The sequence below is a fragment of the Trichomycterus rosablanca genome, chromosome 13 (genome assembly GCF_030014385.1).
Source record: "Trichomycterus rosablanca isolate fTriRos1 chromosome 13, fTriRos1.hap1, whole genome shotgun sequence".
NCBI lineage: Eukaryota > Metazoa > Chordata > Actinopteri > Siluriformes > Trichomycteridae > Trichomycterus > Trichomycterus rosablanca.
The window spans coordinates 20,385,227-20,411,626 of NC_086000.1; the positions used below are offsets into that span (position 1 = coordinate 20,385,227).

General features: G+C 39.3%; 2 protein-coding genes across 3 annotated transcripts; one reads left to right on the top strand and one right to left on the bottom strand.

The window, feature by feature from the left end:
* Positions 1-803: 803 nt before the first annotated feature.
* tex36 (testis expressed 36) lies at positions 804-5,149 on the bottom strand. 2 transcript variants are annotated; one of them, XM_063007561.1, is made up of 5 exons: positions 5,134-5,149; positions 2,567-2,625; positions 2,060-2,197; positions 1,786-1,866; positions 804-1,169 (listed from the first exon to the last, which is right to left on the bottom strand). In XM_063007561.1, the coding sequence occupies exons 2-5, from the start codon at positions 2,615-2,617 to the stop codon at positions 861-863; spliced, it is 579 nt and encodes a 192-aa protein (XP_062863631.1). In that variant the 5' UTR covers positions 2,618-2,625; positions 5,134-5,149; the 3' UTR covers positions 804-860. The 2 variants fall into 2 exon arrangements, with proteins under 2 accessions (XP_062863631.1, XP_062863632.1); XM_063007562.1 differs by lacking the exon at positions 5,134-5,149 and adding an exon at positions 2,288-2,348 and having other exon boundaries at positions 2,567-2,634.
* On the top strand, positions 4,834-25,033 carry edrf1 (erythroid differentiation regulatory factor 1). Its single transcript, XM_063007560.1, has 26 exons — positions 4,834-4,906; positions 5,131-5,314; positions 6,537-6,745; positions 6,833-6,899; positions 6,989-7,114; positions 8,098-8,222; positions 8,314-8,467; positions 8,546-8,641; positions 9,022-9,143; positions 11,549-11,660; positions 11,757-11,904; positions 12,751-12,862; positions 12,990-13,101; positions 13,198-13,464; positions 13,646-13,717; positions 14,914-15,052; positions 15,172-15,363; positions 15,547-15,747; positions 16,474-16,695; positions 16,810-17,036; positions 18,077-18,235; positions 18,711-18,860; positions 19,308-19,461; positions 20,306-20,424; positions 20,662-20,834; positions 24,335-25,033. Exons 2-26 carry the CDS (start codon positions 5,180-5,182, stop codon positions 24,468-24,470), a joined length of 3,729 nt encoding a protein of 1,242 aa, XP_062863630.1. The 5' UTR covers positions 4,834-4,906; positions 5,131-5,179; the 3' UTR covers positions 24,471-25,033.
* Positions 25,034-26,400: the final 1,367 nt, after the last annotated feature.

A 26,400-nucleotide genomic window follows, 5' to 3' on the forward strand; every position in this document is an offset into this window, starting at 1 on the left:
GTGTGGGTTTCCTCCGGGTGCTCCGGTTTCCTCCCACAGTCCAAAAACATGCAGTCAGGTTAATTGGAGACACTGAGTTGTCCATGACTGTGTTTGATGTAACCTTGTGAACTGATGAATCTTGTGTAATGAGTAACTATCGTTCCTGTCATTCATGTAACCAAAGTCTAAAACATGACGTTAAAATCCTATTAAACAATCAAACAAACAGAAAAGAGGGTAACTAAGTTTTCAGAAATCTTCACCCTGGACAGTGTTTGGGTGACTCTAACCCTAACCCTTTGATTGGGTGATAACAATGTAATTTATATGTGAATAAAAGGCCCAAACATAGAGAAACATTTATAGTTTTAAAAATATTTGTATATGTGTGAACACGTTTTAGAAGCAGAAGTATTGTAAAACTAACACATTAGTAAAACATAGTCCTGCAAATAAATCATGCACTGTCCAGCTAATCTCACTGCCTGGTTCCCTAGTATCACCCACTGCAACCCTAAAAAGGATAAATAATAGGCTATATAAATAATAATAATATTGGCCATTTAAAGTATTTTTTATAAATTAATAAAGTTTAAATGTGCATGCTAATAATTACTGAATAAATAAAATAGTAAAATACATTTCAAATACTGGATGCTTTTTCATCAAACGTTTATTTAAGTTTGTAAATGAACCAAGCTGTGACATGGAATTTAGCAGCCTCTGGTGGTAAGATTTGAATAATGCAGCCACAACAATATTCTATATGTCAGCAAAGTACTGTAGAACTACTCCAAAACAAGCATTTCAGCAGAACAAACTCACAAATCACATGGTAGCTTTAATGTGCTTATTTGTGACTGTTACAAGTTGGTAAGTTATAAGAATGAGGAATTGTTGGAAGCTGCCTGTACGTTATGGTCCAAATTATTCCTTCCAAACCACATAAAGCACTCTCCAGTGTGGTCGAAAGCAGCCTGCTGTGATCGTTCCTTATGGTTCTTGGGAAAACGACGGCTGTGTGTGCCACTGGTGCTCTCTGTGTTTAGCTTAGGAGTATGGTCAGTCTGATGAGCAGAATGATTCATTCTTCTCATTTCCACTGCACTCATGTTGTCATCATGACAGAGGACGAAATGAGAGTTATGCTGCCGGCGGTCATCCAAACATTTCCTACGACCCAAACTCTATACACACACAAACAGCATAATTTACATTTACATTTTCAGCATTTAGCAGATGCTTTTATCCAAAGTGACTTACACAATGAGCTGAACACGATGAGCAATTAAGGGTTAAGGGTCTTGCTCAGGGACCCAACAGTGGCAACTTGGTGGTAGCGGGGCTTGAACCAGCAACCTTCTGTTTACTAGTCCAGTACCTTAACCACTGAGCTATCACTGCCATAATCCCACATACACATTCTTGTTAAAATGATTTAAACATTGTTAAAACAGTTAACCTCCAGTTTATATTAGGTTATTCATACACCTTCAACACCCACTGTATCCTGATGACAAAAAATACCCTTGACAGAACAGCAGTTCATTGTAAAGAATTACTCACTCATACATCCCTTTACTAACACACACCTAGAGGTTATTTTGAGAAGCCAGGCCACCTACTGGCATGCTTCTGTGAGGTAAGAGGAAACCAACGTACCTGGAGAAAACCCAGTTGACCAGAGGAGAGGCCCAAACCTAGGTCTTCAAAACACTGCTATGATGCATCTACACTACCAGTTTTGCCACTGTGCTTCTATTATTTAGATTTGTTGTTTAACAAGGCCAAAAAAAAACTCACATTAGTATATGCATCTATATCATCCTGCAGTGTAGCTCGGTTATTATGCACTGAAAATGTATAACTCCTCCCCATATTTTTCTGAAAGACAAAAAACAGTGAGATTTTACTGCACTGATAAAAATAAATAAGAAATAATAATTTAAAATCTATAATTTCTACTGTATTCAACAACATCATCTTACAATCACTATACTGTGACTACACTCCCATTTGGAAACTACTACTACTACTACTATGTGTAAATGGCCTGGGCTGTCACAAAATTATTAACCTGTTCAGGGTTGATGAAGACTTTGGGATATCTCTCTCCTTGTAGAGTGTGTTGGGGTGCACTTTGGGCCAGCATGGCTCCTGTACTGGTACATGCTTCTCGCGTTCTCTCACCATGCTGCATACCCACATGGGCAAACTAAAAACAAAACAAACCAATAATACTCAAGTTGTATATCATATTTTATTATAATATTATAGTATATTAAAAAATAGAATTCCCATCCACCTCTCTCAGAAATGGCCTTGGCGTGATAGACTGGTGTGCCACTTAATGCCAGAAAAGTTGTCTTAATAAAAAAAAACATGAACAGAGCTCAGAAAGGCAAAACCTATCACATCTTTGTGACATAAGCTTCTTCTAATGGCCTGAAGAGAATAACACTCTGCAAAACAAACCTTATCCCCTTTACTTATGGAAGAAAATTGTAATATAATTTAACACATATCATTTTGCCTATTGTGTTATATTTTACATTACATTAATAATGAATATAAAAGGCCTTACCCATCTGCCATCTTGCTCCATGTTTGCATATCTTTTGCCTCCTTTAGTCATGTTCTCTGCTAAATAAAGATTATTTAGTTAATATGATTTAGACCAGAAGTTACACAGAAAATGTATTCTCTTGTGGATTTTTGTAACCATGACAACAGCATACAAGATATTTACTACTTGAGAATATCATTCATTACAGTACAACAGTACTGTAACTGTTTAATAGTATTATTATTATTATTATTATCATCATCATCATCATCATCATCATCATTATCATCATCATCATCATTATTATTATTATCATTATTATTATTATTATTGGTAGTAGTAGTAGTAGTGTTAGTAATCATAATTCTGATTTTTAATGTGCAGCATTAATATATAGAGCGTTGTTTTAAGTACATTTACATATAATATGAATACTGTATAAATTAGTTTCCTCAAAATTAAAAAATGTTTATTTATAAATAATTGTATATTTATATAACTGTATATGTATATATTCGTTTATTTATAAATATTTATATACAGTGGTACCTTGTAACTCAACGTCCCCTAATCTCAAAATCTTTGAAACTCAACGTCCTTTGTCAAGAAATGTGTACCCTTAAACTCAACCTTTCCTTTAAACTCAATGTGTTCAATTTGTTTAAAAAAAAATTATTTATTTAATTTCAAATTAACAATGAACAGTTCCTTTGTTCAGCACTCGGCTTGAGCGGTGCGTCATCAAAGTGTGGATATGAGACGAATCTGCGTTTGTGTGGAATAACCGTCAAAATCACTTTGAAAGCATCCATCCACATGTATCTGCGTTTAGCTGGATTTTCCTCACTGCCTCACTGTTGTGTTACTGGAACCAGAGCTGGGATCTCGAATACATCGTATCGAATCTCAGCTCTGCCTTGCCGGCTGAGGCTGAGCGGCCACAACAACAACGATTGGCCTGTTGTTCATATGGGCGGGCCTAAGCCGGATAGGGCTGATTGATGGCGCCTGCACAGAGATGAGAAAAGAGTGCTCTTAGGGTTTGTCCCTCAGTACACGCAGCTAGGCTGCACTGCACTCGTCAAAGTGTAGGTGATAAGATGAATACGGCATGCTGCCCACGTGTCGGAGGGGGAGTGGGTTAGCCTCGTTCTGCTCAATCAGAGCAGGGATTGGCATTGGTGGAGAGGAAGCATGACGCAATGGGGCAATTGGACACAATTGGACACACACACACCCAAAACTACCTCTTCACTCTTCTGCCATCAGGCAAACGTTTTAGAAGCCTAAAGGCCAGAACAACAAGACTGACCAACAGTTTTTACCCACAGGCAGTCAGGCTTGTGAACAAACATGGACTGTCACATACACAACCTACCTCATGAACATTGCTACTTGCACATAATGTTGCACAATTTGCACCCTAAAATAACTGCTGCTGTATTTTCAAACACTGCATAATTTCTGCACCTATATGACTGCTGCTATGTGCCTTTTTTACTGCCTTAGTTTATTTCTATTTTTATTCCTCTGTATATAAAACTTTTTTTATAGTTCAAATTTATATATTTTTTTAAAAGGTTTTATACTAAGTTTTTTATTCTGTTAGTTTAATGTATAATACTTATTGATGTTTGGAAGAGGAACAAAGTAAGAATTTCATTGTACAGTGTAACTGCTGGTTCTTCTGTGCACATGACAATAAAACTCTTGAATCTAAAAAGGGGAGAAAAGGGGAGAAAATGCATAAAGAAAATATAATTAAAAAAAACTTGTGTTACAGCTCGGGGTTCTGAGAAATCGTAGGAATCAGCTTTTATTTCAGTGTTTTTATATTATATTAAGTGTTATTTTCAGTGTATAAGTGTCAAAAACAACCACATTATTTTACATATGCCTAAAATATATGCAAGTCCACGGGACCATGGAACGCATTAACATGTTTCCCATACATCCTTATGGGAAAAAATACCTTGAAACTCATCCCAGAACCAATTGACGCTGAGTTTCAAGGTACCGCTGTATATTATTTTCATATTTGTTTAGGTACAAAATCAAAAAACGTGTGTGCATTTAAAGTGAAAATAGTTGCCGAAGCCATATTAAAGAAAAACAAAAATTGTTGAACATTTTCTTGTCGTTTACTGTATAATGTGTATAAATGGATGTGTACAAACATTTATTTAAGTTAAAAGATTAAATAACAAGTACGTTCTAGAAAGAGCTTTTATTTTTCCAGAACTTATATCTGACGTCACATGCACTTCCGGCTGCAGCAGCGTGAGTAGAGGTACAGATGGTGGAGTGCTGAGTACTGAGTGCAGAGTGACAACATTTTGCAACTTTTTATAAGAACAGGTAACAGAACATTGCGAACAATTCTGCATTATTTTCAGTCTTTATATTTATCTTAGATACATTTAGTATTGATAATAAAACTCACAAATGCCTCTTGCAAACAGAATGACATGTATTATTGGCTGATATAGCCAGAGTGCTAGTGTAGCCTGAACTAAATCCTACAGTAGCTCAGCTCAGTACAGTACAGTACAGTCAGTGTGGTGTGTAAACATGTTCTTCAGTACCTGAATCCCAGCTGATTCTCTAGTCTCACTCGATGGAAGATTTTGTATGGCTGAGAGTTGCAGAAATACTGCTGTGTTGGTAAAGATGAGCAGTGCAGATCAGGAGGACCCACCTATGTATCCACAGCGCAAACATGAAGACATGGAGTGTGACAGCACTGCCAGGGAAGATACACAACAGGTAACCATCACTACTGTAACTCTATCACCTATAATTTACTGATCTGTTAGCAACCAACCATAGAATAAGCTGTCAGTGTGTGAGCACTTATGTCTGTGTACACTTCAGATAAAAGCTCTGGGACAAACAACAAACCACAAACAATAAAAGGACCAAAAAATGAAAATACATTTACAGGTTAAATAAAGGTTCATAAACACACGTGCATATTGGCAGTGTCAGGATTTTTATAATTTCTGCACTTGTTTATTAGTGACTGAATTTTTAGAACACACTTGTTATCATTATCATCATTATCGACCACTGATCAGGGTCACAGTGGGTCATTTTCACCAGCAAATAATACCCTGGATAGGTTGCTAATCCATTGCAGGGCTTCAGCCAACCCTAATACATAGCCAGTCATATCTAATCCAATAGCACCACTGAAATTTGAATCCGAATTCCACACTTATTATATAAAAGAAAAACTTTACACATTGTACGTTTCAATTAGTTAATTATGGGTTTGCTAAAAGTATCCTGGATTTTTGGTCTGTTGGTCCTGGATTCTGTAAAGTTGATTTGAGACTATGTTCATTGTAAAAAGCACTATATAAATTAAACATTATCAATAAACATTAACAGACTCACAATAGATTATACTTTAATGCTGTATATCTGTACATTCATAGCTTTACATGTGTATATTGAACAGATGGTCCTAGTTTTATGTAAGATTTATGTAAGCAAATGTGTGTTTTGTATTTAATGTGTGTTAAAACTGTAAGGGACTTTGCACCCAAGATTTTCACTCACCTTTCACACCTGTGTTAATGTGACGTGACAATAAAAGTGATTTGGATCACAGATATACATGCAGCAATTAGGATTATTCATTGTTGTTGATTTTGAAGTTAATGGGTTAGTTTTACTGCACCCTTTTTCGGTTAGACAGCCCTATTAAAAATAAGGAGGATTATCTGTTAGCTGCCTATGCAACAAGCTGGTACTGCTACACAGTGGTACAAAGCATTTTATTAATGTGTGAGATTTATACTGGGAAGGATCAAGACCGCAGTGCTAAACAGGCTCACATTTTTCACTAGCATGCACTCAATTTATAACATGCTACTAACATATGTTACTGCTCATCCATATTGTACTGCCATTAAATAACCTACCGCATGTCTCTGTACTGATTGTGTGGCTGAGTCTGACACGTTATGCCTTTGTTGCTTAGGGGGCGGTCGTATGTCTTGGCAACAATGAAGTGAAGAGTCGAGCTGTGGTAAAGTATTCGGCAGCACCTCCACCTGCCACCTATGCTCTTCTCCAGGAGAAGACGGATCTCAAGTTACCACCCGCTAACTGGCTACGACAGAGTGCCCAGCTTGGCTCTGCTGGCACTACCGTATTTGGTTCAAGCAGCAAGAGCAAGCCCTTCTCCAGGTATGACTGCTACAATGGCTCATAACATTCAGATTAACCCAAAGTCTTTTTTTTAGTTAATTGGGTACCTTATGTTTGTATTTTTAGCTTTGGTATGGCCTACGACTTTATTGATTCCATCGGAAATGACGTTGATGTGGTGTCTGATTCAGAGGTAACTTATCTTTATTTAGTTGCATTTTTTTAGTTGCAATTCTGCTTACCAAATGGCAGATATATTAAATGTTCTTCTGTATGTGACAGAACATAAAAAAACTTCTGAAGATCCCGTACAGTAAGTCCCATGTCAGCATGGCAGTGCATCGGGTGGGGAGGACTCTGCTGCTTGATGAACTGGACATTCAGGAGCTGTTTATGAGATCATCACAGGTAAGTGAATGCAGCTGCTTTCTTAATTGTTGTGTATTTTTGCAGACAAAATTTATGATTGTAGTAATGCACACAGCTTGTTTTCACTTTGAGCTTGTTCTGTGACATAGAATTCACACCGGCTAAGCAAGAAGTGCATATCTTAACAGCCCTTCTTTACAACTTTTAATTTAGGTGTCATGCCAGTGATGTTGCAGTTTGTTTTTATTTAAGAAAAACCAAAAGAAAATATGAATTATTGTATTTGTAGCAAAGAATATAGAATACAGGATGCACAAAGTTCACAAAAAACTGTGATCACAGCATTTTTGGGTTAAAATTTTCATGTGATTACATATTTATTTTATTGGGCTTGTACAATTGTTTAAAAAAAATAAAAAAAATAAATAAAAATAAGATTTGGAAATGTGGTATAGTCAGATTAGGTATAGTCTTTTTTGTTGCTGGATGCATGTATGCCTAAATGCATTAGCCCATTAGTATATGCTTTTGTTGGCTGTTCTGCTGTGAAGACACATTTTGCTGGCATTACAAATTTGGTATTATAAAAAACTGGTATTAACTGGTCACCTGATTAATATGATGGAATATTTCTATTTCGGGTAGTGTGGTCTCTTCCAGGACGGTAGTGCTTCTGTCCACAGGAAACGAGCATGACTACATGGTGTAATAAGTATAAAAATGGTAGTTCAGTTCTATGGCTTGTAGATTCAATGCCAAGGTGCATTTAATCTGTTCTGATGACTCACAGAGGCCCAACACTTGATTCTGTTTTTTTCCCAATTTGCTAGTTTGTCAATTTTTCAATGATGTTTATTCAGTGGCTCAATTTAAATAAATGTATAGTCTTTTATCGTCTGGAATGAATGTGCATCCAAAACCCTCCAGGCCTTTACTACATACTTAATAGAATTTTTCCCAAGGTAGACAACGTGCAATAGGTTTTTTTTATGTGACTCATATTTTGTATTAATTTTCACCAGACTGGAGATTGGACATGGCTTAAAGAGTTTTACCAGCGGCTCATTGACCAGAAGTGGCAAAGGAAGAAGAAGAGTAAAGAGCACTGGTATGAGAAAGCCATTCTGTCCAAGTTCCTTTATTACAGGTGAGTTTCAGCTCATGACATGAGCACAATATTATAACATTGAATAAGCAAAAAGGACCATAGATAATCAGGTGTCTGTCCTGTATTCAAGTATAAATGGAGATGATGCTGCAGAGCCTGTGCCCTCACGCTCAAATAACTGTGCTGAGGCAGAGGAGGCTTGCGGTGAAGAATATGGCCCATCCTGGCCTGCTACCTTTAACAGCTCTACCTCTGATTCAGAACAGTCTACTATTCCCAAAGAGGTGAGTTACATATTATTATTATTTTGTGTGTGTTTAGTTTTTGTTTTTTACACTCTGTTATTGTCTTTTGTGTCTCAGGAGTGTATGGAAAATATATATGCTCTCGGCCATGTTACGTCCATCCCTAAAGAGCAGAACCTGCCAACACTTTTTAATGAAGGAGAGAACAGCCAGGTAACTGTGTTTCATTACGTTCTCTATCTCATTTCAGGGGAGAACAAATCATAAATGCATTATGCATGAGTGAATCAAATTGTCAAGTTCCATCATCTTCTTTTTTCAAGCCACCAAGAACTACATAAACAATTTGGAGCATCTTTTATCAAAGAAAAATGATTTGTTCATCAGGAGTACCCAGTAGAAAGCAGGGTTTTCTCATTATAATTGATGATTTGGGAAAAAAAACACTAATGATGAATATCAGGAACCTCCTAAATCACTTAGCAGAAAAGATCTTGGTGCCTTGGCTACTATTTTTTCTACCCCTGTCTAATTGTATATTATTATGACAGTGCTGATATTAATTAGCTCTACTTTCCATTTTGTTGTCCCAGGGTTTAAAAAATGACTTTGTTCGGAACATCCTCTGGACATTTGAGGACATCCACATGCTCGTGGGATCCAATATGCCCATCTTTGGAGGAGGTCGTTACCCAGCAGTTAGTCTGCGACTCAGGTCAGAGTCTCTGTCAGATTTACACTGTATCATGTAGACTGTGCTTTAAAGTATTTAATATTTTAGTTCAGTGCTTGTGTTGCCGCTTATAGTATATACACTCACTGTTCACTTTATTAGGAATACTTGCATTATTATTTAATTATTAGCCCGGTGTCAGTAGCATAGTGAATAAAATCAAGAGCTTTAGGTAATATTCACATTCAAACCACAAAATATGGAAGTGTGGGGGTGTGCTAGATCTCACACTAAGATCTCGAGCTCAAGTTTGAGTCCTAGCCGGGTGTCCAAACAGGCACAGACTGCTGTGCATGAGGGAGAGAGTCGACAGGGTTCCATTGCTGCTTGCACATTAATCCATTTATTTTGGCTAAGAACAAAACTCTAGGGCTTACCAATACTGGGCAGTTAAAGATGGGAAAAATCAGAAAAATCAGATGGTGTTGCAGAAGGTGTTAATAGATCAGGCTGGTGGAAAGGGGGGGGGGGGGGGGGGGGGGTGCTTTGGGTGTAATTATATGTATATTTGTTGCTGACCATGTGCATGCCTTTATGGCCACAATCTTATAATGTTTTCAGCATGATAATGAAGTATCACAAAGCATATCATAATTATCTCAGACTGGTTCATTACAAAACAGTTCGAGCACTTCGATGGCCTCCCCAATCGCCAGATCTGAATCCAAGACAGCTTTTGGATGTAGTAGAATGGGTTTTTTTAGTATGAATGTGCAGCTGACAAATCAGTTGCAAGTTTGTGATGCTATCATGTCAACATGGAACTCAAAAGCAATAATCCGTTGTCGAGTGTACAGTGTATCACAAAAGTGAGTACACCCCTCACATTTCTGCAAATATTTCATTATATCTTTTCATGGGACAACACTATAGACATGAAACTTGGATATAACTTAGAGTAGTCAGTGTACAGCTTGTATAGCAGTGTAGATTTACTGTCTTCTGAAAATAACTCCACACAGCCATTAATGTCTAAATGGCTGGCAACATAAGTGAGTACACCCCACAGTGAACATGTCCAAATTGTGCCCAAATGTGTCGTTGTCCCTCCCTGGTGTCATGTGTCAAGGTCCCAGGTGTAAATGGGGAGCAGGGCTGTTAAACTTGGTGTTTTGGGTACAATTCTCTCATACTGGCCACTGGATATTCAACATGGTACCTCATGGCAAAGAACTCTCTGAGGATGTGAGAAATAGAATTGTTGCTTTCCACAAAGATGGCCTGGGCTATAAGAAGATTGCTAACACCCTGAAACTGAGCTACAGCATGGTGGCCAAGGTCATACAGCGGTTTTCCAGGACAGGTTCCACTCGGAACAGGCTTCGCCAGGGTCGACCAAAAAAGTTGAGTCCACGTGTTTGGCGTCATATCCAGAGGTTGGCTTTAAAAAATAGACACATGAGTGCTGCCAGCATTGCTGCAGAGGTTGAAGACGTGGGAGGTCAGCCTGTCAGTGCTCAGACCATACACCGCACACTGCATCAACTCGGTCTGCATGGTCGTCATCCCAGAAGGAAGCTGACGCACAAGAAAGCCCGCAAACAGTTTGCTGAAGACAAGCAGTCCAAGAACATGGATTACTGGAATGCCCTGTGGTCTGACGAGACCAAGATAAACTTGTTTGGCTCAGATGGTGTCCAGCATGTGTGGCGGCGCCCTGGTGAGAAGTACCAAGACAACTGTATCTTGCCTACAGTCAAGCATGGTGGTGGTAGCATCATGGTCTTGGGCTGCATGAGGGTTGCTGGCACTGGGGAGCTGCAGTTCATTGAGGGAAACATGAATTCCAACATGTACTGCGACATTCTGAAACAGAGCATGATCCCCTCCCTTCGAAAACTGCTGAGGAAGCTGAAGGTAAAGGTGATGGACTAAACCCAATTGAGCACCTGTGGCACATCCTCAAGTGGAAGGTGGAGGAGTTCAAGGTATCTAACATCCACCAGCTCCCTGATGTCATCATGGAGGCGTGGAAGAGGATTCCAGTAGCAACCTGTGCAGCTCTGGTGAATTCCATGCCCAGGAGGGTTAAGGCAGTGCTGGATAATAATGGTGGTCACACAAAATATTGACACTTTGGGCACAATTTGGACATGTTCACTGTGGGGTGTACTCACTTATGTTGCCAGCCATTTAGACATTAATGGCTGTGTGTTGAGTTATTTTCAGAAGACAGTAAATCTACACTGCTATACAAGCTGTACACTGACTACTCTAAGTTATATCCAAGTTTCATGTCTATAGTGTTGTCCCATGAAAAGATATAATAAAATATTTGCAGAAATGTGAGGGGTGTACTCACTTTTGTGATACACTGTATATAAACTTCATTTTACCTCATATAGTTGGATACATACCTAAAATAATTTTTTGAACTTTGTCATTAGGGACAACAACAAACCAATCAACATTCTCACTGGTATGGATTACTGGCTGGACAATCTGATGTGTAATGTTCCAGAACTAGTTATGTGTTTCCATGTAAATGGAATCGTACAGGTAATATAGTGCTCTGTTTAGTCATTTGCTTTTGGAAGTGTTCATACAGAATGAAATGCATTTGCTGCACCTGACTCCTTCTTTTGTTGGTTATAGAAATATGAGATGATCAAGACAGAGGATATTCCTGATCTGGATAATTCAACATTTTCCACTCGAGTGGTGAAGGACATTGCCCAGAATATTCTCTCTTTTCTTAAGTCTAACTGTACCAAAGAGGGACACACCTACTGGCTCTTTAAAGGTGAGTTTAAAGACATGATGATATTTCTCTTTTATGCCAGTCCTATGTATCTATGTGGAATCTGTGTATGGTAGTATGAACCCTCCTACCCAGTTTCCATGCCTCCGCTTGCTTAGGAATCTTTTACAAAGCCAAACCATTATGTCATCAGGCAAGATTTTCTTAAGGCACACATTTTACAATCATACGTTAAATCTTTTAGAGTCTATCCACATAAAAGAAAAGTGCTATAGCTGATAGTCACACAGAGGCTTAAATAGCATGTATTCCTGTTTAAAACCAAAGGAACATTTAACACACATTTACTGGATGTGAAATATTTGTTATTATTTATACAGTCTGTGAACTTAAATAGTATGTGGTTTGGGACACACCCAGTATGTATTATAATAATCACTGTAGCTTCTGAAGGGTGCTCGTGTGATGCAGCAGTACAATACACCCACCAACTATCATTGAGACCTGGGGTTTGAATCTCAGTGGTGCTATCGGTCGGTGAGATGTCTGCACGAACATCATTTGCTAGTGTTTATGAAGGTGACTGAAACAGCTTATTGTGCTTACTGCCAGTCCCAGGCTCGGAAACATAGGTGGGTTGCGTCTGAAATTGTGGTATGTGGACCAGATATGGACCAGATCTGCTGTGACAACCCCTTATGTCTATACAGGAGCAGCTGAAAATGTAGCTCCTGATAATGCTCATCATGTGTTTTATTGGAACCACTGCCTTACATTTCAGTATTTACTTATACTTTTTGGCTTTTCTCAGTATTATAAGTATATAGTTAACAGGAGGAAGATTTTTTGCTGAATTAGTTGTCTAACAGTGATTTGTTTTTCTTCCAGCCAGTGGAAGTGACATTGTAAAGCTGTATGACTTGACTACTCTCTGTGAAGAGGCACCTGAAGAGAAATGCCAAAACCCTTTCACTCTACCTGTGGCGGTGCTACTCTACAAGTTTGTACTGCATCTAAAATACTCTTAACCACAGTGCAATCTATAGTGTGGTATTTTTAATGAGTCACAAATAATTTTACTGTGTGCATGGGTGATGTAAACCGAACCACTGTGCTCCTAATTCCAGGGTGGCCAGCAATATGATGCTGAAAAAGACTCAAAACAGGAAGCATTATGGGACCATCAGAACTCTGCTACTCAACTGTGTTAAACTGCTAGATGAAGAGAAGCACACTCAGGTGCGCACTCTGTCCCTCTGACAGTACAGCCGTTCTGGTTGGATCATTTCTGATTACAAAGCAGCTGATCATGTTCTTTTCTGTCTGCTTGTTCAGATAATCGCCTCAGCTCACTACATGTTGTCCGAGCTTTTCCAGCTGAATGACTCGAGCGAGGAGGAGGGCAGCGGGGAGTCTCTACGCAGCGGCGGCTCCGAGGATAGCTATAGTGAGGATGAGGACGAAGAGGTGGATGAAGATGAAGACAGCTGCTCGTACAGTATGTCGTCTGAGCCATCGGTGGACTGTAAGGCTGTGGCTGTTATAAAATCTGTGGAGGAGCTGTCTGTTCCTGAAAAGTACAAGTCCACCCACATCATTAGAGTATGTCTGCTATGTCCTTTATTTAATTTTTCAGGCATTTCATGTTATTTGCTTCAAACATAAACACAAATAATGAGTCATTTTTAATCCTATGTCTAATTAGCTAAGTGAATTTTAATGTATCAGAAATTGGCATTTGCATATTATACTCTATAAATTTCTGTTTGTGTTCCTCATCCAGCCCAACTGTTCATTTCCTGTGCCCCAAGACAAAGAAGAGAAATGTAGACTTGTTCTTTGCTATGTGCTTAAGGTAAGAACACACATGGTCCACAGTTATTTGAAATTAGATATATAAGTTTATTGGCTATAAACTTTGCTCATTAAAAGAAACATCCAGCAGGTAAACACACTAAGAATATGAAAAGCCGTCCTTCATATGGCTAGTGATAAAAGTACTGGCTTACACCTTGCTCAGATTTAATTAGTTCTACATGAAGAGTGAGGTGATTCCATCTGAGTACCAGGGACAGTTGTAGCCCAGTTGTTAAGGTGCTGGACAAGTAATCAGAAGATCACCGGTTCTAGTCATTTCCAATTTCGGATTGTAACACTGCTGCTGTTTGCACTCTGTTCTGGCCATGGGGTGCTGTAGACCATCATGTGACCCTCTGGCAAGCGGCAGGCACTTTTTATCACCTTCTGGTGTTTGGTTCCCACACATAGCCATATTGCATATAGAGAGCTGAGCTAGGGACAGTGGTAGCAGGTTGTGTGGTTGAATCCTGGCACTGCCATGCAGCCATTAATGGGAATGAAGAATTTCATTATACTGTACATGTGTATATGTACATATAACAAATAAAGGCATTCCATCTGACATAGATTATGTAGGCTCCATGTGACTCCCTTTTCAATTCTAACAACCCCCACCCACCCCAAAACTCCCACAGGCACCCAGACTAATCCCAAAGATTGCATAGCCTAGCGGCAGCGGTATGACACCCTGTCCGACCTTCCCTCCATCAAACGTGGCTAATTGTGTTTGTGTGGATGCTTTGCCAGGTCGGCTCACGATCATGATCAGTTAATGTTTGCTACACACACCCTGGTTTGTAGGAAGGACAGCCTATCAGAAATTCACATTCTGCCATCATTTTATTACAGCCCAGTTCTTAGTCAGTAATGGCAACCAGATGTTACCCCGAGAAACGAATACTCTACAAATATGGCTTTAGGCATGGATTTAGAAATGAGTCGGTCTCTCATGCTTGTAAAATGATAAAACGGCTATAATGGCGATGCAGTACGTGCAGTGGAAAGTATCTAATGCAAGTTCTCTATAAAAATGCAAAAAAGCAATGTTTAATAACAAAAAAAAAACAATTACTATTTAAATTCTTAACAAATACTATCCATTTAAGAAATACAAGATTTCCTTACAAATGACTCAAATACTTGATCATTGTTTGTACAGTTTACAATACCAGGCTCTTATGTGTGTTGTAGGGATTGAAGGGAGTGGACAGCAGTATAAAGAAGGAGACTGACCTACCAGCAGCTGACCCCAGCACTCCTATCCCTCTGAAGTACGAGGAGAGCGGTGCCAGAGCTGTGGAGAAAGAAATTGCTTTGCTCCTCGACAGAGGTCTGCAGCACATAACATTCCTTTTGATGTTTATTTCTGTTTCTATGTCTCTGTCACTCTTCGGTAATATTTCTAATAAGAAATGTTATTACATTTTTCTGCTTTGTGCTTCCGCTCAGCGGGTCCTTGTGGGGAGGGACTGAAGTTTCCCATGCGCTCGGGCATGCTGCCTGGCTCCTGGCAACACCAGATGAAGCTGCAGCTTTTCCTAAAGGCCTCAAGAGCTTATTATGTGCTGGCGGAGGCAGCCACCAACCTGATGAAGTACGGCCGGGCTCTGCGTTACATCAAGCTGGCCCTACAGTGCCATGGTGAGAGAAATAGAGAGACGGAATGACACCAGCACAAGAATTAAAGTCCTTAAGAATGTAGTATTAAAGATGTACAATTAGAATGTTTTTATTATTTTAACTACTCTAAGTCTAAAACAGAATTTCAGAGTTTCAGCTTCTGACAGTACACTGATCCTTTTCTTCCTCTCTCCCTGTGTGTAGATGCCTATTGTGCTGTTAGTAGTGGACTGCATCCGACAGTGCTCCTCTTCCACAGTCATTGTCTGTCTTTGTGTGGGGATGTGCAGTTGATGCTGGCACAGAATGCCTCGAACAGAGCTGCCTATTTGGAGGAGTACAGCTACCAGACCAGAGATGATCAAGAGATCCTTCATTGTCTCCACCGTGAGAGCACCTGCCAAGGTTTTAACTCCATCTACTACGTCTGATATACTTCATTAGTCATATTTTATATTTCATTAATGCATAAGCTTTTACTGTACTTGTTATATAAGGACTGTTTAATTTTTATAACAATAAATGTTTTCCTTATTTTAATCAATTAAGAAATTTAAGCAGCGAGGAATAAGTTGAGAATTAGGAGAACATGCCTTACAAATGCTCTGGTATTCACATATTTACTTATTTTGTTTGCATTGGAACACACAAAATGAGGGTAAAAAAGTCAAAACCTTTCACACAGAACTCCAGAAAAGGGCAACAAATTATTGACACCCTGAATGAGTGAGCTTCCTAATGAGTGAGCTTCTCTTTACTGTAATGTTGGACCACTCTTCATTTGCTGACTGCTCCAGGTCTCTTGAATTTGAAGTGTGCCTTCTCCCAACTGCCTACATATTTCATTATTGCCATTGTTGGTGCTGAGACTGTCACATGCTCCTGTATTAGCCTGTTTAGGCACCCATCCAGGTTGAAAGCACCATCTGTATTTGAATTCAAAAGCTCAAAATCTCTGCGGTGGTGGGCTAGCTAGGTGCCACCCTACCTGAGCGCCCTCTGAATGGCAGATGTTAAGAATATTATTTGTCCTTTGTTTTAAACTTTTTGTCTTTTGAATATTTGTATTTTTTAGGATATGACTTAAATTAAGGTTTTTCATTTTACTTATCAATTCTTCTATCCTACCAGCCTTCAACATGGCAACTGACCTGGCCACTGACCCAGAGTACCAATTGTTTGTCAGCAGTAAGTGTTATGAGGCAGCCCATGACCTTTTAACCTCTGAGGCTCTGAAAGATCTGGGCCCTGAGAAGCTAGCACAGGTTTTGAAGCGACTCGGCAACATACGCAACGAGCTGGGAGTCTTCTACATGAACCAGGCTGCAGCTCTTCAGACAGAAAAAGGAGAGAGTGAGTACACCACTCATAATTACATTCTACATCAGATCAGAACCTCAGACCTGTTAAGAAATCGTTGATTTCACTGTTGCACCATAGTAACGCTGCTTGTTTCTGTACCTGCAGCGCGGAGAACAGTTAGTACAGCAGAGCAGGAGCTGTGGAAAAAGAGCTTCTCGTATTTTGAGAAGGGTATGGGGAACTTCGAGGCTATCTCAGACTCTGTCAACAAAGCCCTGCTGCTGTGTAACATCGGAAGGTTGATGCGCATCTGTGCACAGGCCCATTGCACCATGACCAAAGAAGAGAGCAGGGGAGAGTTCTCACCTGAGGAAGCTCTGTACTACAACAAGGTACGGAGTCATACAATGGAGCTCATACTTGCCCAGTGGTGGTTACCCTTCATAAAAATAGTACTTCATTTAAACAGATATGCATACTTTGTGCCACTACACATGGTCATTATGGTAGTATATCCGACATCATACAAAACCAGCAATAATGCAGTCTGTTGTAGTGCTATTTAACTGTGTAACCTACTTTAAAAAGGTGGATTAGACCATAACATTTTTTTCAACATTTAAAAGAAATTGACTTGCCTGTTTAACTGCAATAAAATCAATTCAGTTTCAGTGTTACTTATCTGAAAAGTATAAGTAATCTATTCATTTCCCATTCCTGATTGTTAATATGCTGCCGCTTGCGCAACTTCAGATCTGGTCAAGGAGAGCTGGCTCGCCACATGCCCCCTCCGACACGTGTCCAATCTGTAGCCGCTTTTTAACAGCTTCCAGTGTTGGGTTCCCACACTGAGCCGTATTGCATATGAAAAGCCAAGCTAAGCTCCATGTGACTCCTTCACACTCCTCCCACGCACAGGCACCCAACCAGAAATGCAGTGCACACACTGGATGTTTAATTGTCCATAAAACAGAACAGTGAAAACCATGCTTTTGAAATGCTATATCAGTACCTAGCTTTGACTAGGCAAAGCTTTGTTTGTGTCAAATATTCTATGTAAAACACACTAAAATGAATTGAGACTTAAAACGTTGAATTGGAACAGTTTAAAACAGGTTTTATATGTGCATCGGTGGAGCAGGAGTCTATAATGCTAGCTCACCGCTTTGATCAGGTGGTCTACAGTCACAATTGGCCATAACTCACTTCCAGGGAAGTCTGGATGGGGTTTCACTTATTGCTGCTTTTTGCTTTGGTCATCCGTGTCCGTGTTTGATTTGATTTCATGTAGGAATCTGCCGCTGGATTTGCAAGCTTACTTCGCTGCACATACACTGAGGATGTCCAATATAGTGTCAGACTAACTAGACCTTGAAATTTTATCGAACAGGATCTTCTGCCTGAACTTGTCCTCATCTGTCTCCCTGTTTAGGCAGTGGATTACTATCAAAGGGCCATGAAAAGTTTGGGCAGTAGAGAGAGTCATGCAGCAGTGTGGGATTCAGTGAACTGGGAGCTTTCCACCACGTACTTTACCCTGGCTACACTATTACAGGATTACGCCCCACTGTCACGCAAAGCACAGGAGCAGGTAAAATCACACAGCATTGTACCTACAATCATACCGTCACCTTCCTAAAATAATGGCCTAAGTAATTTTTTCAGGTTTTTCAGGTTTTTCAGGAAACACAAAAAACTGAACACAATGGAAATAACTTCATGGGCTGGGTAGAGTTTTGTTCTGTTTAGAGCAGCTGCCATTTTAAAAAAGCATCTAAAATTGCCTAAGTCATATTGTCTTTTGACTTAGGCAAAATAAAATTGCCCAAGTCACACTCTTGACATAGGCCATTTTATTACAGGGGTAGAATCACATGATCTGTTAAACTAAGGACATAGGCGATTTTACCAGAGGTGGACAGCATGGTGAGGAGGTGATTTAGGCAAAAATATCATTTTGGTCCAAAAATGACTTAGGCCATTATTTTAGGAAGGTGACGATACATTAAATTGTATAGTTTCTTTACAACAGGTTTTGTATACAACATTGTGTTTGTTTGTTTCAGGTTGAAAGGGAGGTGACAGAGGCCATGATGAAGTCTCTGCGATATTGTGACCTTCAGACAGAGTCAGCTCGCCAGCCGCTCTACCAGTACAGAGCAGCTACCATCCACCACAGGCTGGCATCTATGTACCACAGTTGCTACCGTAACCAGGTGCACACACTTATCATCTGCTAATATTGCAGATATCAGGATGTTGTACGGGTTAATTTTGACTTGAATACAATCTTTGGACCTTGCTCTGTGCAAAATCATGCTGAAACAGGAATGGGTCCTCTCCACTCAATAAGAAGGAGTGGTGTCCAAATACATCTACACTTAATGACCTTAAACTTAATTGTTATTAAGGTTTTTTAAAAATAAAAATTAGATTGTGAGTATATGTAAAACTACCATTAACAGGTCCCCACAGATGTTTGATGGGGCTTAAGTCTGGGGGTTTGTCTGGGCCACTCCAGGACATTCAGAGATTTGAACATTTGTTCATTTTAACAATGTTGTGCTTGTAGATAAAGATTGTAATAGTCATTCATATTAACATGCCTATTAGATACAAACTTCTATTGCATTTATTTCTACGCTTGTTTGTGTATGTTTAAGGTGGGTGATGAAAGTGTACGGAAGCAGCACAAGTCACTAGCGGAACTTCATTATTCCAAAGCAGTGCGTTTGTTTCTTAGTCTCAGTGATGCTCCATGTGAGCTGCTGCGCACACTGCTGGAGCGAGTAGCCTTTGCTGAGTTTACTATGGCAGGTCAGTCTTATGCACTAATCTCTCCCTTATTTGCTCAAGTCCAACTTGATGAGGTCAGATTGTTGGGTAAAGTTTATAATACATTTACAATAAATGTGAATTAAGTATGGTAATTTAAATTATTATTCTTTTTTTAATGTATCCTATTCATTTTTAATAAGCAGTAGCAAATATAGTTACTCGTGAGTTATTATGACAAAGCAGAAGACAAAAACCTAACTAGCAGCATGTCATTATGACCTTGGACTGCAAAAGGACACTTAGACCTGTGTAATTACGCATTTAATAACCTACTGTACTGTGAAATAACACTTATGCATGCACTTTCACCAGGCAGCAGCTGTTGCTGTTACATCAGCAATAAAGCAATCTCTTATTCTGCTTTTCTTTATTTAGACACAGCAAATTATCTGTGGCACAACTGAGTTTCCAACCCAGACTGTCATAATATTCTGCAACATCATGCTACTGGGTTGCAGCAGTATATTATCTGTCTGTCTGTCCGTTTATCTATCTGAACACCTCTTTTGTGTCTTATAACTTGAGGCATGGCTTAAACCCAGGTCTACAGGAAGCTTTGCAGCAACAAGATTCAATTTACTGCACTGCTGGCTGTCCACAAAACTATATGCAATGTTATATTGATGTACAACAATGACATCAAACACACAATAATATATGTTAAGAGTAATATTATATAATATGAAGTGTTAATGTAATATAATAATATATATAGGAGAAAACTGTATTGTAAATTCATATTCACATTATTCATACATGACCTAGGTTTATGTAAAATTAGATCATATTTAATAATGCTGATCGGTGTGTTGGTATATTTCAGGCCAGAGCAGTAATGCAGTGAAATTGAAGACCCTGACAGGAGCTCTAGAAATCATGTGTGAGACTCGTCATGCCTTTAACCTTATATACAAGGAGCTGCTGGAACAACAGCAACATGAGGTACAGTGGTTCTTACCAGTAATACTAGTATTCAAATAACAACATTTTACTCACTAGTGTAAGACTTTAAAGTGTCTTGGAATGTGTTCATTTTGAATCAGTAAAGTAATAATAATTTATATTAAAAATGATTGTTTATATTTATGTAAGAGAAACAGGTATATAATGTAATTGCCAATAAGCTCTAAGATTAAGAACTATGATTATTATTATTACATAAACGTTTTGTGCCTCTAGGCAGCAGCATCAGAAGAAAAGCCTGATGAGACCTCAGAGGCCTTAGATAGCTCCACCTCACCAGAGCTGAACACACAAGAGGTGGTCAAGCTGATCGGTGTTTTTGAGCCCAGCGTTTCCTTCCTTCTGCTGCAACTGATTAAACTCGGCACCACCAGCAAACGCAAACCCAGGTGAGGGAGAGAAAAATATATGTTCCAATTAGATCCACACTATTCAAATATACAGTGGGGCCAAAAAGTATTTAGTCAGCCACTGATTGTGCAGGTTCTCCTACTTAGAAAGATGAGAGAGGTCTGTAATTTTCATCATAGGTACACTTCAACTATGAGAGACAAAATGAGAAAAAAAAATCCAGGAAATCACATTGTAGGATTTTTAAAGAATTTATTTGTAAATTATGGTGGAAAATAAGTATTTGGTCAATAACAAAAGTTCAACTCAATACTTTGTAACATAACCTTTGTTGGCAATGACAGAGGTCAAACGTTTCCTGTAAGTCTTCACCAGGTTTGCACACACTGTAGCTGGTATTTTGGCCCATTCCTCCATGCAGATCTCCTCTAGAGCAGTGATGTTTTGGGGCTGTCGCTGGGCAACACGGACTCCACAAATTTTCTATGGGGTTGAGGTCTGGAGACTGGCTAGGCCACTCCAGGACCTTGAAATGCTTTTTACGGAGCCACTCCTTCGTTGCCCGAGCGGTGTGTTTGGGATCATTGTCATGCTGGAAGATCCAGCCACGTTCCATCTTCAATGCTCTCACTGATGGAAGGAAGTTTTGGCTTAAAATCTCATGATACATGGCCCCGTTCATTCTTCCCTTAACACGGATCAGTCGTCCTGTCCCCTTTGCAGAAAAACAGCCCCAAAGCATGATGTTTCCACCCCCATGCTTCACAGTAGGTATGGTGTTCTTGGGTTTTTCTTCTTCCTCCAAACACGACGAGTTGAGTTTTTACCAAAAAGTTCAATTTTGGTTTCATCTGACCACATGATATTCTCCCAATCCTCTTCTGGATCATCCATATGCTCTCTGGCAAACATCAGACGGGCCTGGACATGTACTGGCTTAAGCAGGGGGACACGCCTGGCACTGCAGGATTTGAGTCCCTCTCGGCGTAGTGTGTATACTGATGGTAGCCTTTGTTACTTTGGTCCCAGCTCTCTGCAGGTCATTCATCAGGTCCCTCCGTGTAGTTCTGGGATTTTTGCTCACCGTTCTCATGATCATTTTGACCCCACGGGATGAGATCTTGACCCCAAGGGAGATTATCAATGGTCTTGTATGTCTTCCATTTTCTTACAATTGTTCCCACAGTTGATTTATTCACACCAACCTGCTTGCCTATTGTAGATTCACTCTTCCCAGCCTGGTGCAGGTCTACAATTTTCTTCCTGGTGTCCTTCGACAGCTCTTTGGTCTTGGCCATGGTTGAGTTTGGAGTCTGACTGTTTGAGGCTGTGGACAGGTGTCTTTTATACAGATAACGAGGTCAAACAGGTGCCATTAATACAGGTAACGAGTGGAGGACAGAAGAGCTTCTTAAAGAAGAAGTTACAGGTCTGTGAGAGCCAGAAATCTTGCTTGTTTGTTATTGACCAAATACTTATTTTCCACCATAATTTACAAATAAATTCTTTAAAAATCCTACAATGTGATTTCCTGGATTTTTTTTTTTCTCATTTTGTCTCTCATAGTTGAAGTGTACCTATGATGAAAATTACAGACCTCTCTCATCTTTCTAAGTAGGAGAACCTGCACAATCAGTGGCTGGCTAAATACTTTTTGACCCCACTGTATATCAGGGAATAATAAGTGAACAACTGAAGAACAAGTGAAGTATTAACAAATATGTTTAAAATCTAAATTGGTGGGGGACTGTTCAGACCACTAATTATAGAAATGAATACCCTGTTACAAAGGAAATGTCATTTTCAAGTCCCCGAGGTTATGAGTGACTTTCTGTTGACCTCACAATTTTTAAATCCCCCATGAATTTTGAATAGGATTAAAATCAGGAGCCAGGAAGCTCCTTTGACCATAATTGGTATTTATTAAATGAACTTTAACATCTGGAAGTTATCTTTACCTTTATGTTATTGAATTTTTAATATAGTGTCTGAGTAATTTACCCTCCTATGTACTTATTTTAACACAGTCTTGTTTGGTGTACTTAAATATACACCTTTTGTTCTTGTTCGTAAGTACAAAATCAAACATTTAATTCGTAAATTTAAGGTGGATACTTATGCAGTAGTTGTTTTCTTTTCACTATACAGTGGGGGGAAAAAGTATTTGATCCCCTGCTGATTTTGTAAGTTTACCCCCTTACAAAGACTTGAACAGTCTATAATTTTTATGGAAGGTTTATTTTAACAGAGAGAGACAGAATATCAACAAAAAATCAAAGGACGTCAGGGACAAGATTGTAGACCTGCACAAGGCTGGAATGGGCTACAAGACCATCAGCAAGAAGCTTGGTGAGAAAGAGATCACTGTTGGTGCGATAATTTGAAAATGGAAGAAATACAAGATCACAGTCAATCACCCTCACTCTGGAGCTCCATGCAAGATCTCACCTGGTGGGGTAAGAATGATTCTGAGAAAGGTGAGGTCAGTCCAGAATTACACGGGAGGAGCTTGTCAATGATCTCAAGGGAGCTGGGAGCAGAGAAATGCTGGATATGACCCCAAGAACACCATCCCCATCGGGCATTTCTTTGCCTCCAAACACGGCGAGTGGAGTTGATGCCAAAGAGCTCAATTTTGGTCTCATCTGACCATATCACATTCTCCCAAGCTTTCTCTGAATCATTCAGGTGTTCATTGGCAAACTTCAGACGGGCCTGTACATGAGCCTTCTCGAGCAAAGGGACTTTGCGGGCACTGCATGATCTCAATCCATTACGGCGAAGTGTGTTACTAATGGTTTTCTTGGTGACTGTGCTCCCAGCTCCCTTGAGATCATTGATAAGCTCCTCCCGTGTAATTCTGGACTGACCTCACCTTTCTCAGAATCATTCTTACCCCACCAGGTGAGATCTTGCATGGAGCTCCAGAGTGAGGGTGATTGACTGTGATATTGTATTTCTTCCATTTTCGAATTATCGCACCAACAGTGGTCACTTTCTCACCAAGCTTCTTGCTGATGGTCTTGTAGCCCATTCCAGCCTTGTGCAGGTCTACAATCTTGTCCCTGACGTCCTTTGATAGCTCTTTGGTCTTGCCCATGGTGGTCGAGAGATTTGAATGGAAGAAACTGATTCTGTGACAGGAGTCTTTTATACAGGGACAGGACTAATTTGTGTGCCTCATGGGCACATAACCGATCTGTGGGGGTCAGAATTCTTGCTGGTTGGTAGGGGATCAAATACTTATTTCCCTTAATTAAATACAAATTAATTTATAACTTTTATTTAATGTTTTTTTTTCTGGACTTTTTTGTTGATATTCTGTCTCTCTCTGTTAAAATAAACCTTCCATAAAAATTATAGACTGTTCAAGTCTTTGTAAGGGGGTAAACTTACAAAATCAGCAGGGGATCAAATACTTATTTCCCCCACTGTATATTTTAATATGGATAGATAAAACTAGTACCCAGTAGTAGAGAAATCTGTAATACTTTCCTAATCTGTAATACTGTCTCTCTCATTCTCTGTGTGTAAACAGCAGTAAAGAGGAGGAGCAGGTGAAGGTCTATAAGCAGGTGTACTCTAGACTGTTGCGAGCGGAAAAGAATTCCCCCCTGATCCAGCGTGTCGTGCTCTATTTGGAACTTCTCGATCAGCTGACCCCACCAGCATGAACTGATAAAACTCTCGTTTTTTTTAATGAGACATCACATTTCCAATGACAATCAGCTGTCAGATTAAGGACCTAACAGGGGCTAATATTAGTCAGAATTGGCCAGACCTTGTACTGAAACACTGCTAAAAAGGAGGCAAGCTTTTCCTCACCAGTGCCTTGTTCTCACACTTGCAGCTGATCACTCACCAGGTCTTTTGCCAGGAGGCGTTAACACCCACTCACTTTGTGTATTAAGGGATATAAAGTCTGTTTACAGTACAGACTTTGCTCTGGCAAGGTGTTCATGTAGAATTAGCTGCAGAATTGTTTCTCAAAGCTGAGCCAATGAAGATATTTTATTTATGGAGAAGAAGCGAATATGAGCACACTATTATTTTGCTATTGGATGGATAAGCTTGTTTGCTTCTGAGGTAACAGACTGAATTTACTGAATGACAAATATGCAAATGTGCAATAATAGGGCAATGTACAGGACAGGCTTTGTGTAGTTTGTGTAAATGTGTGTTTTGGCTTTGCAGTTAAGCATCCCTATTAAAGGTTTTGGAAGTTGTTTAAAAGTAATGTGTCTGGATTTACTTCTTATAACAATACATACATTATGTGCTTCTATATTTATTTGATGCTAAAACATTTACTATGATGGAGAGCACTCTTTAACACTCCAATATCTACCCACAGATTCTACTCTGAATTAATCTCTCATGCAGGTTTGTGAACTAGCCAAGCATGAACGTGGTTCTATCAACTTTAACTTTTACCTAGTTTGCAGGAAAAACTTGCAAGCACACCAGCCCTTTGAGGATAAGACTGAGTGACTAAGCATATAATTTATACCATTTTCATGCTTGTGAAAACATGTGTCCTGTGCATATTGTCATTATAAAAGAAACCACCTTCATCAGGAAAGAAGGGCAGCACGGTGGCTCAGTGGGTAGCACTGTCAGAGCAATAAGGTCCTGGGTTTGATCCCCAGGTGGGGCGGTCTGGGTCCTTTCTGTGTGGAGTCTGCATGTTCTCCCCGTGTCTGTGTGGGTTTCCTCCTGGAGCTCCGGTTTCCTCCCACAGTAACTTGTGAACTGATGAGTCTTGTGTAATGACTGGCTACTGTTTCTGTCATAAATGTAGCCAAAGAGTGTAAAAACATGACTGTAAAATCCTAATAAATACATACATAAATAATCAGGAAAGAAATATTGCTTATATTAACTGAGATTTGGAGAAGCACTTTTTATAAGGGGGCAAGTAGAGCCAATTTATATGAGCACCCACTCCACTAAATAATAATAGGTTTTCCTAAAAAAAATACCTGTCTGTATATAACAGACTGATATTGTCTGAACAGTAGACACTTGGTTTAGACATTTTGCACTAGTAAAACAACATCCTCAAATGAATACATTTCAGTTAGAGTTTTTTGTAAATAAGACATTTGCATAAAGTAGACCTAATATTTAATTATGCTGTTTGTCCATTAGTTCCTTGATGAGGCACTTTTAATACCCAATAACAAACTTCAGACACAACTCCAGTTGAATTTTTGACCTTTTCACTTGGCAGGATATAAACCAACATTTGTTGGTTTTCTCGCAGACTTTCCAGTAAAATGCACATATTTACGACTTGGTTAAGTTCAGGTCTATGGTAGAGCCATCACAAAAGCTCAATTTTAACCTAATTTAGCCATTTCAAAACATCCAAAATTTTGATGTGTTTTGATTCACCTAATTGTGTTTAGGATTTAATACATTTCAATGCAATATTTAAAAAAATCATTACTGTTTTACATGTTTTTTGAACAAAAGTTCCACTGGATTTAAAATAGCCTAAGGTTATACTGCTCATAGACTAGGCTAATGGATGCAGTCAAACTAAATATATGTATAGTTTGATTTAATCTGTCCATTCGCAATAGAGCTTAGTGTAACCTG

Excerpts from the sequence above, each read along its gene's own strand:
- tex36 (XM_063007561.1), bottom strand. The coding sequence starts at position 2,617 with ATGACTAAAGGAGGCAAAAGATATGCAAACATGGAGCAAGATGGCAGA. Across the intron at positions 1,867-2,059 it reads TCTTCATCAACCCTGAACAG|AAAAATATGGGGAGGAGTTA; the intron begins GTTAATAATTTT and ends TTTGTCTTTCAG. Across the intron at positions 1,170-1,785 it reads ATATAGATGCATATACTAAT|AGTTTGGGTCGTAGGAAATG; the intron begins GTGAGTTTTTTT and ends GTGTGTGTATAG.
- edrf1 (XM_063007560.1), top strand. The coding sequence starts at position 5,180 with ATGGCTGAGAGTTGCAGAAATACTGCTGTGTTGGTAAAGATGAGCAGT. Across the intron at positions 13,718-14,913 it reads TTCTTTGCTATGTGCTTAAG|GGATTGAAGGGAGTGGACAG; the intron begins GTAAGAACACAC and ends TGTGTGTTGTAG. Across the intron at positions 17,037-18,076 it reads AAGCTCTGTACTACAACAAG|GCAGTGGATTACTATCAAAG; the intron begins GTACGGAGTCAT and ends CTCCCTGTTTAG.